We start from the raw sequence: 13656 nt of genomic DNA, 5'->3' as shown, positions 1-13656 counted from the left end.
CTGTCAATGTTCAACCCCTTTACCTGTGCACTCCCCCGCATTCCCTCTGGTCCTCTGAAGGACTGCACTCCTGTTGTCCCCTACATCAGCAGTTCTCAAAGTGTAATCTGCCAACCTCTGGCGAATCGCTGAGACTCCAAACCTGGTCTTTCCCCAGTCTTCCTCCCACCCACCCATCAGCTAACAGCACCAAGCAAAAACCTACTAGTAATCCTTTGTGCCTCCCTTTTCCCCACCCTGCTTCAAGCCTATCATGAATACTTGCCAATTCTATCATCGTAATCTGGCATCTGAACTCTCCTCTCCATCTCTAATCTAAGTCACTATCATCTCTACCCTGAACTGGTTTAACAGTCACCCAACAAGCTTCACTGTTTCTGCTCATAACCCTTGTAATCCATTCTCTACACACCAGCCAGAGTTATGTCTCAAAAAAACCCGTATCAGAACATGTCATTCCCCCAAATGAATCAGTTCATAGCAACTCATTACTCATAGAAAAAAACACGAGGTGTTGCAAACTCTGGCCCCTGCCTGTCTCCACAATCCCAGGGCATTTTATTCACAGAGCACAGCCACTTTGCCTTCCTTTCTTTGCAGCATTCTGCCCTTTCCTCCTCCTGGCTTTTGCACTTGTTTTCTTTGCCTGGAATGCTTGTCCACCAGCTCCTCAGATGATTGGCACATTCTCATTCTTTTGGTCTCAACTCAAACATCTTATTCAGAGAGAACTTCCCTGACATCCATATCTTAGGTGGTCTCCTCAGATTGCTTTCTATCTTATTCCCTGATTATTTCCTTCATGACATTTATTACAACCCACAATTATCTTAATTGTTTCCTCATTTATCATCTGTCTCCCCAACTAGAGTGTGAGCTTCATGAGTGCAGGGACCTTATTTCTCTTGGTCATTCCTGGACTTCCAGCACCTAGGACAATGCTTGGCAGAAAGCACGCACTCAATCAACATCTGTCAAATAAACAGGGTGAATGAATGAGTTTTTAACATTCATGTGCTGGTCCTTTGGCTATGTTCTTCGAATGCATTATCTCATTTAATCACCAAAACAATCTTATGAGGTAGGATTACTATTATTTTCATTTGACAGATGAGGAAAAGGAGGTTCAGGAGAGTTATGTGCTCAGTCACATAGCTAGTAGCAGCTGTATGAGTCAGCTTGGGCTGCCATAACAAAATATCATAGACTGGGTGGCTGAACACTCAACGGAAATTTATTCCAGCTGATTCAGTTTCTAGTGAAGCATCTCTTCCTGGCTTGCAGACAGCTGCCTTCTTATTATGTCCTCGCATGGCCCTTCTCCTATATGTGCATGGAGAGAGGGAATGAGCTCTTTGGTGTCTATTCTAAAGACACTAATCCTATTAGATCAGGGCCCCATCTTTATGACTTCGTTTAATCTTAATTACTTCCTTAGAGGCCCCATCTCCAAATAAAACCATACTGGAGGTTGGGACATCAACATATGAACTTGGAGGGGGGAGGGATACAAACGTTCAGTCCATAAAACTGACAAAGCCAGGATTCAAACCCAGACTTGTCCAATTCCAAAGCTCATACTCTTAATTGCTGAATTATATTGCCATGTTGCTTCCAGGTCCTTAGCTCTGTCCTTTTCCTGAACCTCTTCATGCCTGGCTTCATACATGGCCAGGGATTGCTTGTCTGGTTCTCTTGTGGTACACACCTGACTTGGAGTTGAGAGCCAAGATGCAAGCCTGGCTTTACTCTTCACTACCTTTGTGATCTGCAGCCAATAGCTTAATGACTCTGGATGTGCCTCAGTTTTCCCATCAATGAAATATGGACAGTAACAGAAAGTACTTCTAGGAACTTCCTTCAGGTGGTGAGGGAGAGAAGGAAACAGTATTTATGGGAGTCCAGTGAAGGTCTTGGAGCAAATACACTGCATGATCTTGTTGTTGTAAATATTTCCCTGAGTAACGTTAACAGGTGCATAGACAGGGGTGCAAGAAAGCGGCCTCCACTCCGGCGTGGTGATGCAGCCTGTGGGAAGGGCCCTTACATGGCTGTGACCAGTATTTTTCCTTTCCTCCTCATGTTCAGTCATCATTGTGCTTTTGTTTTGTTTGAATTGAGTATTTTTCTATTTTGCTTATTTGCTCTCCAGGCTGGGAGGGACTGCCTCAAGGGGATCATGCCAGAAGGCAGCCTGATCTCACTGAGATGGGTGTCACCCTGTCTGCAGGTTCTCAGGAATGTAATTTATCTACTTGAGATTTGATGGTAGATGAAATAATAACAAGGATCATAGAACAACATTTATACGGCACTAACTGTATACCAGGCACTGATCTGAGAACTACACAGATATGAATTTATTTACTCTCCACAATAACCACACCTAGAAGTAGATGATAGAACTAGTTAGATACTATAGTAATCACTCCCACAACTAGTAAACACCTGGGCTGGGATCTGAACCAAGGGACTCTGGCTCTACACCCCATGCTCTAAACCATACTAATACTCTATAAGGCCTCTCCTGGCACCTATTATTTCTCCCTGCCTGGCCTGTAGTCCCAAGTGCTGGGAGGTGGATCCATTCCCCAGGACAGGGAAAGTAAGCCTCCCCTATGGGAGGGGAGGATATCAGGGAGCATCCTTCTAGGACTGTCTGGGTACAGTTGCCAACTAGTGGGATATGGTTGATGGCTCTGAGGGCTCCCAGATCACCCTGTGCTTTCCCTCTCTCTAGCACTAACCAGCCTGCATCCTAACTATTGGCCCATTATCTCCTCTAGGAGGCTGGGAGTTCCGCCAGGGATGATGTCTAGGTGAGCTCAGCAGTTCCTCAGCAGCATGAGGGCAGGAACATTGTCCATCACTGAACTGTTGTGATCCTGGGCCTGACACAATGCGTTATGGAATAGATACTCATGAATGAGTAACGAAGTAGGCCCGCAAACACCACAACGAGCGCTGGTACAATGGTTTTCAATATTTGGAATCTTTTGTTTATTTCTGCTTAGTGCAAAGGCCCTGAAACTTGAGTCACCTGAGGAGTTTGGTAAGAATGCATATTCTCAGGCCTCGAACCTGAGATTCTGATTCATTTGGTTCAGGTGGTTTTTAAAAACATTTCTACCGGAATGTAATGTACAACCAGGAAAGTGTACATGAGTGTACAGCTTGCTGAATTTTCACAAACTGAATGTATCTATGCACCCTGCACCGAGGTCAAGAAAAAGAATATTATTAGAACAGTTTGGGGAGCTTTAAACATATAATCCTGATAATTCTCATGCAGTTCCCCTGAACAGCAAGAAACACTGTAGGAGTGATCAGCGCTAAAACTCTTAAAATGGAAATAGCCCATGTGTGCATCTTTGAGGATAATAAGGACAAGAGAACTGGGAAGCGTTGTTCGTTGGTCACCAGAACCCCTAGGGACACAGCGGGTGGCACTGCTCCTGGAGTTGGGAAGTGGAGAAGGCCCACTGAGTCACCAACTGGCTTTCTGGATATAAGAGAAGCACAGCTCATAAACTCCCAGCACCTGGTGAGAAGCCCTGATGACTCAACGGGAGAGAAGTCCATGGATGCCAGGGTCAGGCCTTCAGGTTATTAAGCCACTAAAGCAAACAAGCTTTCAGAGCAAAGACAGAGGGGCCTCATGGACAGTAATCATTGAGTCACCCATTTCCAAAAGGATGAGAGTCCCTCCTACAAGTTCTATCTGAACCAGAATGGATGAGGCCTTCAGAAATTCAATTTCAACTTCGATCTCTTTTACACACACACACACACTCCCAACCAAGGCTTGCTTTGTAATGTTCTCCCCCATGCTTCCAATTAAGGTCTTTCACTATGGGTCAGGCTCATTCTCTGTCTTTTTCCTCCTATTTTTCCTTTCTTCAACATTTTTTGATTCCTGATGTTCGGACTAGAAGTTATGAACCTGAACCTCCGTAAAAATAAAGACACTTGGTGATGGGAAAAGAAGAGAAGGCGTTATCCTGGTTATCTCTTGATTACCCACCAGCAGATTCGGGAGGTCTGAAATCAGCCTGAGTATTCCAAGCTGTATCTCGAGTTTTCCTCCAGCATTTAACATCGTCCAAAGCCTCGCCTTTTAACAGGTATAGACATAGATGGGGGCGGTTGGGGCGGGGGAGCACGGTCTTGTGCAGAGAAGGGAAGTCATTTTGGCATCAGACAGTTTCTCTAGTTTTCCGTTGTTAAGTCACTAACAATTTCCCTAACTTTAAATGTTTTTCGAGTGTTGTACATTCAACAGAGGGTTGGGCTTTTTTTGTTTGTTTGTTTACTGTATTTGGTTTCTGAATTCTTTTCCCAGAATTTATTTTCTGTGGGAAATAGAGTTTGAAACATTTCCAAATAAGTTTGGAAAGGAGTTGCCCGGATCCTGTAAAGATTTAAGATGAGTTCGTTTTCTGCATAACTCCTTGTCTCCCAGCCAATCAATAACCAAAAGGACAGTCTCCATCCTGGTCCTAAGGAAAGCTCAAGTGTAGCCCATTCCCAGAAGAGTCACAAAGAGGGAACTTTTCATAGTCTACTATTAATTCATCCAATCACTCATTCATCCACTCATTTTTTCAACAGATTGTCATTATTGAGTGTATACTATATGCCAGGAATTTGCGAAGTACAGATCACCAAATGCAAGCTCCCTTCTCTGGCCCCTCCTTTTATTCCTTGGTCAGGGGGAGGGTGGGGAAGCACTCAAATAAAAGCGGGGAATACAGGTCTCCTAAATCATCTTCTTTTTCCTCTAGCTGCCTCCAGGCTTCCCAATCCCCAGTTAGAAAGCTGCATAATTTAGGTAAAAGTGATTCTCTCCCCACCTGGGTCTCCTCTCAGTGTTGTCGTTAACATCTATGCTTGTTTCAGGATGGCTCTTAAGAGCCTAATAAGGGCCAAGAGGATCCCTGGGCTTTGCAAGTCCAGCTGCCATATTGCAGCAAGCCCTCAGCCTCGGAGGGCCTGTTGATTGCAGGATCTGTTGATCTCCTGCCAGACAACCAGCTCAGGCTAGACCAGTGCTCTGGTCTGCTTTGCGAAATCAGAAATCAAGTGTTCCACCCAGATTGTCTTTCCTAATTTTCAAACTTTTGATCTCATTCCAGACTACATGTTACGGCAATCTGCATCCGTGGGATGACGATCATTCTGGAAAGCTGAAAGAGCAGCTCAGCCATATGTCTGAAAATGTGTCACCAGCAGTGTGACTGTCAGTAACAACTTGATTCAGGCTGCATCTGAGCCTTTGACACTTTTCGAATTGATGCTTTCTCCTTCATAAACACAGACCCCCAATGTAAAAGTCTTCTAATGGAATTTAAGATTTTTCCTTAATGCAGTTGACGTGCACGTACCTGGTTTTAAAGCAAATCCAGTACGTGAAAATGGATGTATACCCATCAAATCAAGGGGAAAGAGAGGCACTTTCAGATTGAGGGATTCACTTCACAGAATGATTCTTTTCTTCTCCAAAGGAATCTCCATACGGTTCTCTGAAAGGAGTTAGCTTTCCTAGGGTACTTAAACACTGTAAAATTCTAATTTAAAAACACGGTTTAGACATCACACATGCTGTGTAAAGAGAAGACTGCTCAGATCAGGCAGATGGCCTCATGCTATTTCTAGAGCCATTACCCCATTTCAAATGGAATCCAAAGGACTTGTCAACATCTCCTTGGCATTCAGTGCCCTGCCTAGATGGCACTGAAGCAAAGCTTATACTTGCTACAAGACTTAGATCAATAGTTACTCCTTTGTCGAGCCCTCTCAGACGACGCTCACCTTTTCCCCAGAGGTGAAATCTTTCTGGCACCTATGTAGCATTTGCACTGCCCAATTTGAAGACTGCCCTAGAAATGGTCTAGGTTTTATTCCTTTTATGAGTTCAGATAGGTGCCAGGTCCTCAAGAAACTTGCCTCAAAAGATTATTGCAGTTGATGTAATTGAATAAGAAGCAGCCATCACTCTTCTGAAGCAGTGTCTTTCAGTTAGCAAGGATTGCTCAGAGTGAGGTCTCATTTGGTCACAGGGAAATGTCTCATAGTGGCTTAGTAGTTAGGTTGTCTTCGTGGACAAATTATCAAAATTACAATAGAAAATAAAAGACCACATATAGGTCTAAGCCGGTCAGCAATCATCTCTTGCAGCCAGAGGGACTGCTTCAGAAATGTGCAATGGAAACCAGATCTGGGATGTTTGTTGGAACTGATGGGGAGACAAGCTCTCTCTTCTACTGGATTTAATCCTCCAAAAATATAAATTAGTAGCTTCTGGGGGTTGCCTTATCAACCAGCACAGAAGAAAAACTAAGTGGTAGAGAAGCCCAAGTCTTGATGATATCATTTGAGACCTGGGATCCAACAGCTCCTGAGGCTACACCTGTTTTCAGGACTTTCAGTTAAGTGAACAGGTAAATTTACTTTTTTTTTTAAACTTTTTATTTTATATTGGAGTATAGTTGATTAACAATGTTGTGTTAGTTTCCGGTGTACAGCAAAGTGATCCAGTTATACATATACATGTATCTAATCTTTTCCAAATTCTTTTCCATAAAAATTTGTTACATAATATTGAGCAGAGTTCCTTGTGCTATACAGTAGGTCCTTGTTGGTTATCTCTTTTAAATATAACAGTGTGTACATGTCAATCCCAAATTCACTTCTTTATTTAGACAAGTTTCCACTGACATTTTGTCATCTTCAAATAAAAGACTCCTGACTCCCCCTTTCCCAACTGGTCTTTATATCAATTACCAAGACCTATGGTTTCTCCATCCAAAGTATCTCATATCTGTTGGCTTATCTCCAGGCCAATGCCCATAATCTAGTTCAAATTCTCATGACCTCTACCTTGAACATGCAAACTCTGAGTTTTGTCTCTCAGCCTCCACTTTCTCCCCTCCTGTCTAGCTTCCCAGAAGCTGCCCACTTAATCCTCATAAAGCACAGATATCATGAAGGCACTCACTCTACTGCTCCAAAACTTTCACTGACCCCCATTGCCCCCTGAATTAAAAAACCTACAGTCTTTCCCTCTTGTGTGTCTCCTTTACTACTCACAAAGAATACCTCACTTCTGGTCACCAAATATGTGGAGGGGTTTTCCCCACACCAAGGAATTTTCCATAATACCAGCTGGGTGTCCTACAGTTTAATTCAGTTCTGACACTATCTACCTGGAAATAGTGTCAGATCCCACACGTGTCAGTCCCACAAGACTGCCCCCCTCCCACTTCAGATGCCAATTGCAAGCAGTAGTTCCTCAGGTTACCCACAACTTCTGTCCCATGACCCTCTCCTTGGGTTAAATTAATTTGCTAGAGTGGCTTACAGAACTCAGGGGAGCACTTACTTATGTTTACCAGTTTATTAAAGGATACGGTAAAGGACACACATGAACAGCCAGATGAAGAGATACATAGGGTGAGGCCTGGGAGCGTCCTGAGCACAGGAGCGTCTGTTCTCCTGGAGGTGAGGTGTGTCAACCTCCCAGTACATGGATGTGTTCACCAATCTGGAAGCTCTATGAGCCCCACACTTTTGCAATTTTATGGAGGCTTCCTCATGTAGACAATGAACAATTATTAACTCCATTTCCAGCCTTTCTCCCTTCAGAGAATGGGGGCAGGGCTGAAAACTCCAAGCTTCTAGTCCTGGCTTGTTCTCTCTGGTGACCAGCCCCCATGCACAAGTCATCCAGGACCCCAACCAAAGCCACCTCATTAGAACAGAAGACACTCCTAACACTCAGGAAATTATAAGAGTTCAGAAGCCCTGTGTCAGGAACCGGGATCAAAGACCAAATATTAGAACTAGATGCTCCTAGCGCTCTTATCACTTAGGAAATTACACGGGTTTTAGAAGCTCAGTGCCAGGAACCAGGGGCAGAGACCAACATATACATCTTTTCTATTATCTCACACCTACTGAATAAAGTTCAAATTCCTTAGACTGGTATTCCAACCCCTCTATAATCTAGCTGCAATCTCTACCTTTCCAACTACTATTTTCTGCTATATCTCTCATATAATTTATTCTCGAGGATTATTGCATTCCGGTTGAGTATTCAAGTTCAGAGCGAGTTTGATGTAGCGCCAAGGTGAACTAGCTCTTCCCATGTCCAAATCTTCCAACTCCCAGGTCAAGTGAAGCCTTGTCCTAATGCCTTCCCTACTCCCACAGCTGGGAACCTTCTGAATTCTTACAGCCCTTTATCTCTTCACACCTTGGGACTTCACCTATCACTTCCTCTTATCTTTCTATATTTTGTTATAGCTACTTGTGGATATGTTCTCTCTAGTCTGCTCTCTAGACTTCTTCCCTTGTAGGTAGTTACTCTCCTTCAGACAGAGTCTGTTTCAGATTCTCTTATGTGTGCATCCCACCCCCTCCCCCCATATATGTTTACTGAATTGATATAAAGGAAGGAATGAGAAAGGTTGTTTAATAGATTCTTAGGAAACTTGCTTTTTATGAGTATAAAACATAACTTATAAACAACCTATCCATATATAAACAGATACTATTGGAGTTACGAGGATGCTTGGAATTGGCTCTCTTAAGTACTAAATTTCACACTTTCCCTCTATTTTTGCACTGTTAATTTTCTAACACAAAAGTAAAATTCAGATAATCTTTGGCAAAACTTTAAAAATTCTAAATTATCATCTTGATGATGATCAAGAACCACGAGTGTAATTGAAAAGGTATCTCACGACCAGAAGTTCTCTCTGAACCATATTAACAGAAGCCATAACATGGTTTTATATCATGTGGCACAGTTTACAAAATACTTCTACAGATATTACTTCATTCCTGTTTTACAACCCTGTGAGGTCAGTAGGACAGGAATTATCAGCCCTGTTCTACCAATAAGGAAAAGGTAAGGTCTAAGAGAGGCTAAGCAACTAGCAAGTTTCCACAACCAAGTAGATGACAGAATTAGGACTAAAACCCAAGGTTTCTGAGCCCTAGTCCAGAGCTCTTCCAATTATTCTGTGCTACTTACCATAGGCTAACAGATAACTTCTTCCCTTGCCTGTGACTGATTTAGCAAAGGACTTAATGACCATTGAATCCCCACCTCAGTGATATGAAGAGAGGTCTGGGAAGTGGTATTACTGTCTTGCTCCTGAGAGACATAGGAAGAGAAGCTCCTCTTTTTTTTCCTCTGGATGTAATTGGATATGGTAATTGCAGAGCCAAGAGAAGCAGAGCTGGAGCCCTGAGTTCCCCTTACCTGTAATCACCCTACCCTTGAACTTCTTGACATGTGTGATAATCAACTTCCTTATTGTTATTTAAACCAGCGTAAGTCAGGGGTTTCCATTACTTGTATCTGAAACCATTCTAACAGGAACAATATGGGAAACTTTATGATACATGGATTTGGGGTAGAGAGTCCTGGGTTTGAATCCCCTCTCCAACATTTCAAACTGGGAATTTTACTTAACAATTTAGAGCCTTGCGTTCTTATCAGCAAAAGGAAGGATATGCGTTCCTACTGCTCAGAGCTATTTGGTCCGATACAATAAGCAGTGGGAAGTGTCTGGTACCTGGTAGATAATAAATAGCCATTATTGTGAAAATGAACTTTATACTAATGCTATAAATACTTGTACCAAAAAAACTTTTTAAACTCTAAATTTACACAAAACAATTTTATTGGTTCACTCATGCTTTCTACTCTAGTCAGGCAGGTCTTAGAGTAAATACAAAGGTTGATTCCTAACAAGCTCAGATCAAGAATACTCAAACTCTGAGTGAACTTCAATTCCTTGAAGATTTGGGATCATGGGGCAGGGATGAAAGTGTTGATAATAAAATTATGACTGGAGCTGAGATTGGAGGGCTGCCACCAGGACTGGAATTTGCCTTGAAGTCAGCAATCAACTTTTCAGAGTGGCCTAACAAATCAAAGACTTGTCATTTATTTGTTCTTAATTTTCCTGCAGAAAGGGTTTTAAGCATTAAATAGTTTGATTTTATTGCATTGTTTAAAAAAAAAAAGAGAGACATTGCCATCTCTTGTTCTGAAAGAGAAGATAGTTTGGATAACCTCACTTTACCAATATGCAATTTACACAACCATGAGGTCATAATGGTTTAGCACAGGGCTGGGCCTTCTGGGTCTTCCTGGATTGAAGCCAAGTGCCTTTTTCATTTCAACGTTAAAACAAAAAATATCATCTCGGTATGGTGTCACATTGCTAAGAAGAGCTAATTTTTTGCTTGTTTTTATTTTGCTTTATTTTGTTTTGCCCACAATTACAAAGAATATATTATATAGGTCAACTTTCAAATCTGTTTCTTGAGATTTATTATGTGACTATTTTATTTCTAAGATCTTCTTAATGGAAACTGTACTGTTAATTGTAGCAATTTGGAAACACTGTACCTTTCTTAAAATGTCTGTTTTAAAAAAATTTTTTAAAGTCTTTATTGAATTTGTTACAATATTGCTTCTGTTTTATGTTTTGGCTTTTTTGGCCACAAGGCCTGTGGGATCTTAACTCCCTGACCAGGGATCAAACCTGCACCCCCTACATTGGAAGACGAAGTCTTAACCACTGGACTGCAAGGGAAGTCTCTCTTCAAATTTTTATAGAAGACAATAATCACCTAAAAGGGCTTACCTGGTGGCGCAGTGATTGAGAGTCCGTCTTCCGATGCAGGTGACACGGGTTTGTGCCCCAGTCCGGGAAGATCCCACATGCCACGGAGCGGCTGAGCCCGTGAGCCATGGCCGCTGAGCCTGCGCGTCCGGAGCCTGTGTTCTGCAACGGGAGAGGCCACAACAGTAAGAAGCCCGCATACCGTAAAAATAATAATAATAATAATAATCACCTAAAGATGAGGGTCAGAAGCAGATTGGAGGGTGTCAGAGTTTTAAAGGAGCTAATTTTTATTGACGGCATAATCCCCAAACTACTCTGTTACCTATTACTCCTCTGTTTAATGGAGTGAACCTACTGCTTATGTGGCAAGTAAGGCCTTGCTCTGGCTGCACACAGTTGTCCAAACAGGCCCTCGGCCAGCCTTGAGTAAAAGAGATGAAACGCTCGTGTGCTCTAGGAAAAGCCAGAGGACTCACGCTTGGGCCACGAGGGCAGCGTGAGGCTGGCGGGTGGAGAAGCTTCAGAGCCATTTCTTAACAGTTCTGGCTTGGGTCTTGATTTTTCAGGGACAGGGACAATAATGTGAGCAACTACTTACAGATCCCACAAGATCTGGGAGCTAAGTGTCCTCACTAATTTTAGTCTGCTGAAAACCCGGATAAAGTCACTCCTCCTTGAAGGGAGTCCCCACCTGCAGCTGCTGGTGTCAGTACGGGAGTCTCCTCCCAGCGTGACCTTCATTGCTCTGTCACCCTGCGAACTCGCCCTTCCCCCAAGAGCACAAGCTGCAGTCACCAGCTCCGACACCCACTTGCCTCCATGTGGGTGAGTTCCCACCTCACACCTCACCCCACCCCCAGCTCCTGTGAAAGGACTTTCTCTTGAATCGGCCTTTCTGGTCTCAGGTGGAGTCAGTTGGCTTTCCAAGGCGTTCTGCAGGCTCTGAAGTGAAAAGAACACGGATGACTATTCTGTGGTTTCCCTAATCTGTGTACCAAGGGGAGCAGAAGCCAGTTGATCCTGTGTTTGAAATAAACCAGGTTACTGGTCTGAAAGAGCAGGAAGCAAATGGCTTCCATAGATACAAACCTGCCTGCATTAAACCCTGGGCTGGCCATCCTTACTTTGCTTTCAAAGTATGAGGAATCACTACCATTCCCAGGGATGGCTATGGAATGCCAGTCCTGGTGAACAGGCTTGTTTTTCAGTAACTCTCCCCTCTGCTGAGGTAAAGAAAGACTAGAGGCCTCGGACTAGGTCTACGAAGTGCCCAAAAAGTCTGCTGAAAACTAAAAATAAGTCTCAAATTTATCTCACTGTTGTCTGTTTTCAAGGTCAGATTGGCTGATGATGTCAGTCCAAACAGCCAAACAATCTTCCCTGTTACCCCTGTCCAAAAGGCCTCCCCAACTGGGAGACTGGGATTGACATATATACACTAATATGTATAAAATGGATAACTAATAAGAACGTGCTGTATAAAAAAATAAATAAAATAAAATTTAAAAATTTAAAAAAAAAAAAGGCCTCCCCCATCACCTACAAAATGCCATCTATTTTGGGCCATGCTACAGCAGTGTTTTGGGCTGGATGTGTAAGGGCTACAAAATAACCAACGCATGATACCTTCCCCAATTAGCTTTTACACTAGGAGTATCCAAAGAGTTGTTTTTGTAAATAATAAGTAGCTAATGAGTAGAATCAGGCACCACATATGTTGAGAAGTATTTTGATGCATTTCCTAATTTAATTCTCACTATAACCCTGGGAGAAGGGTACTGTCACTACCCTATCTTGCAGATGAGGAAAACGGAGCCTCTCCCAGTGTGCCAGTTATTCTCTGTCTGCCTCCCAGCAATTCTCCACCCTTCACTGCCCTGCCCTGTGCCGAGGAGGCTGAGCCTTACGGACAGCACAGCCCAGCTCCCTTGTGAGCTGACTTTGCCAGGCTCCAGAGATCAGAGGGTGGGAGAAGAGGTCAGGGTGTTTCTTTCCCACTCATCCCCTTTTTCCTGCAGTGGCTGCATTGCTCCATAGACACACGGCTCCTGGCAGCAGGCCCTGGACCTGGGCGCTCACTCCCCCAGCTCTGCTACAGCCTTCCCTCCCTCTACTTCCCATCCCAAGAGCAGTGATGGCTTCTGCCTGTTGCTAGACACTGGGTGCTCTGTCCTTGCTTGTTCCCTCCACCCTGTCCTCACCTCCACAAGTAGCCACTTCAATAAAATCTCCTCATCTGAACCAATCAAAGGCAAATTGGGTTTCTGTCAAGATCCGGACTGATACATCCAGCAAAAGAGATGCAGACCAGAGATTCAAACCCACAGTATTCAGTGGTAAGGGAGAAGAGAGGTAAACTGATAATAAAAGAAAGAAAATTATTAGAGCCGTGAGAACGTTGTAGAAAGTGTTATGGGAAATCAAAGGCCAATTAAAAAAATACTTTGTAGGGCTTCCCTGGTGGCGCAGTGGTTGAGAGTCCGCCTGCCGATGCAGGGGACACGTGTTCGTGCCCCGGTCTGGGAAGATCCCACATGCCGCGGAGCGGCTGGGCCCGTGAGCCATGGCCGCTGAGCCTGCGCGTCCGGAGCCTGCGCGTCCGGAGCCTGCGCATCCGGAGCCTGTGCTCCGCAACGGGAGAGGCCACAACAGTGAGAGGCCCGCGTACCGCAAAAAAAAAAAAAAAAAAAAAAAAAAATTGGTAGAGGATGTGACACAGTGTTAGGCCTTTTAAAAATGTATAGAAGTAGATTTAGAAAACAAACTAGTGGTTACCAAAGGGGAGGGGCAAGGGAGGAGGGACAAATTAGGGGTATGGGATTAACAGGTACAATCTATTACACATAAAATAGATAAGCAACGAGGATTTACTACATAGCACATGGAATTACACCCATTATCTTGTATAACCTATAATGGAGTATAATCTGTAAAAATACCAAATCACTGTGCTGTACACCTAAAACTAACACAATATTGTAAATCGACTATACTTCAATTTTTTTAAAAA

General features: G+C 43.4%; 1 protein-coding gene across 4 annotated transcripts in view; it reads right to left on the bottom strand.

The window, feature by feature from the left end:
• ME3 (malic enzyme 3) overlaps positions 1-13656 on the bottom strand; it is a 438110-nt gene that overhangs the window by 309763 nt on the left and 114691 nt on the right. For all 4 annotated transcript variants that reach the window (XM_073808332.1, XM_073808333.1, XM_073808331.1 and 1 more), the window contains one exon: positions 10665-10805. In XM_073808332.1, the coding sequence (XP_073664433.1) occupies positions 10665-10772 (108 nt within the window). In that variant the 5' untranslated portion in view covers positions 10773-10805. Of the gene's footprint in view, positions 1-10664; positions 10806-13656 lie in introns of those variants that run through there.

This window comes from Tursiops truncatus, chromosome 8, assembly GCF_011762595.2.
Source record: "Tursiops truncatus isolate mTurTru1 chromosome 8, mTurTru1.mat.Y, whole genome shotgun sequence".
NCBI classification, from domain to species: Eukaryota; Metazoa; Chordata; class Mammalia; order Artiodactyla; family Delphinidae; genus Tursiops; species Tursiops truncatus.
Note: the sequence above shows the minus strand (reverse complement) of the source record. Positions and strands in the feature narration are given on the sequence as shown.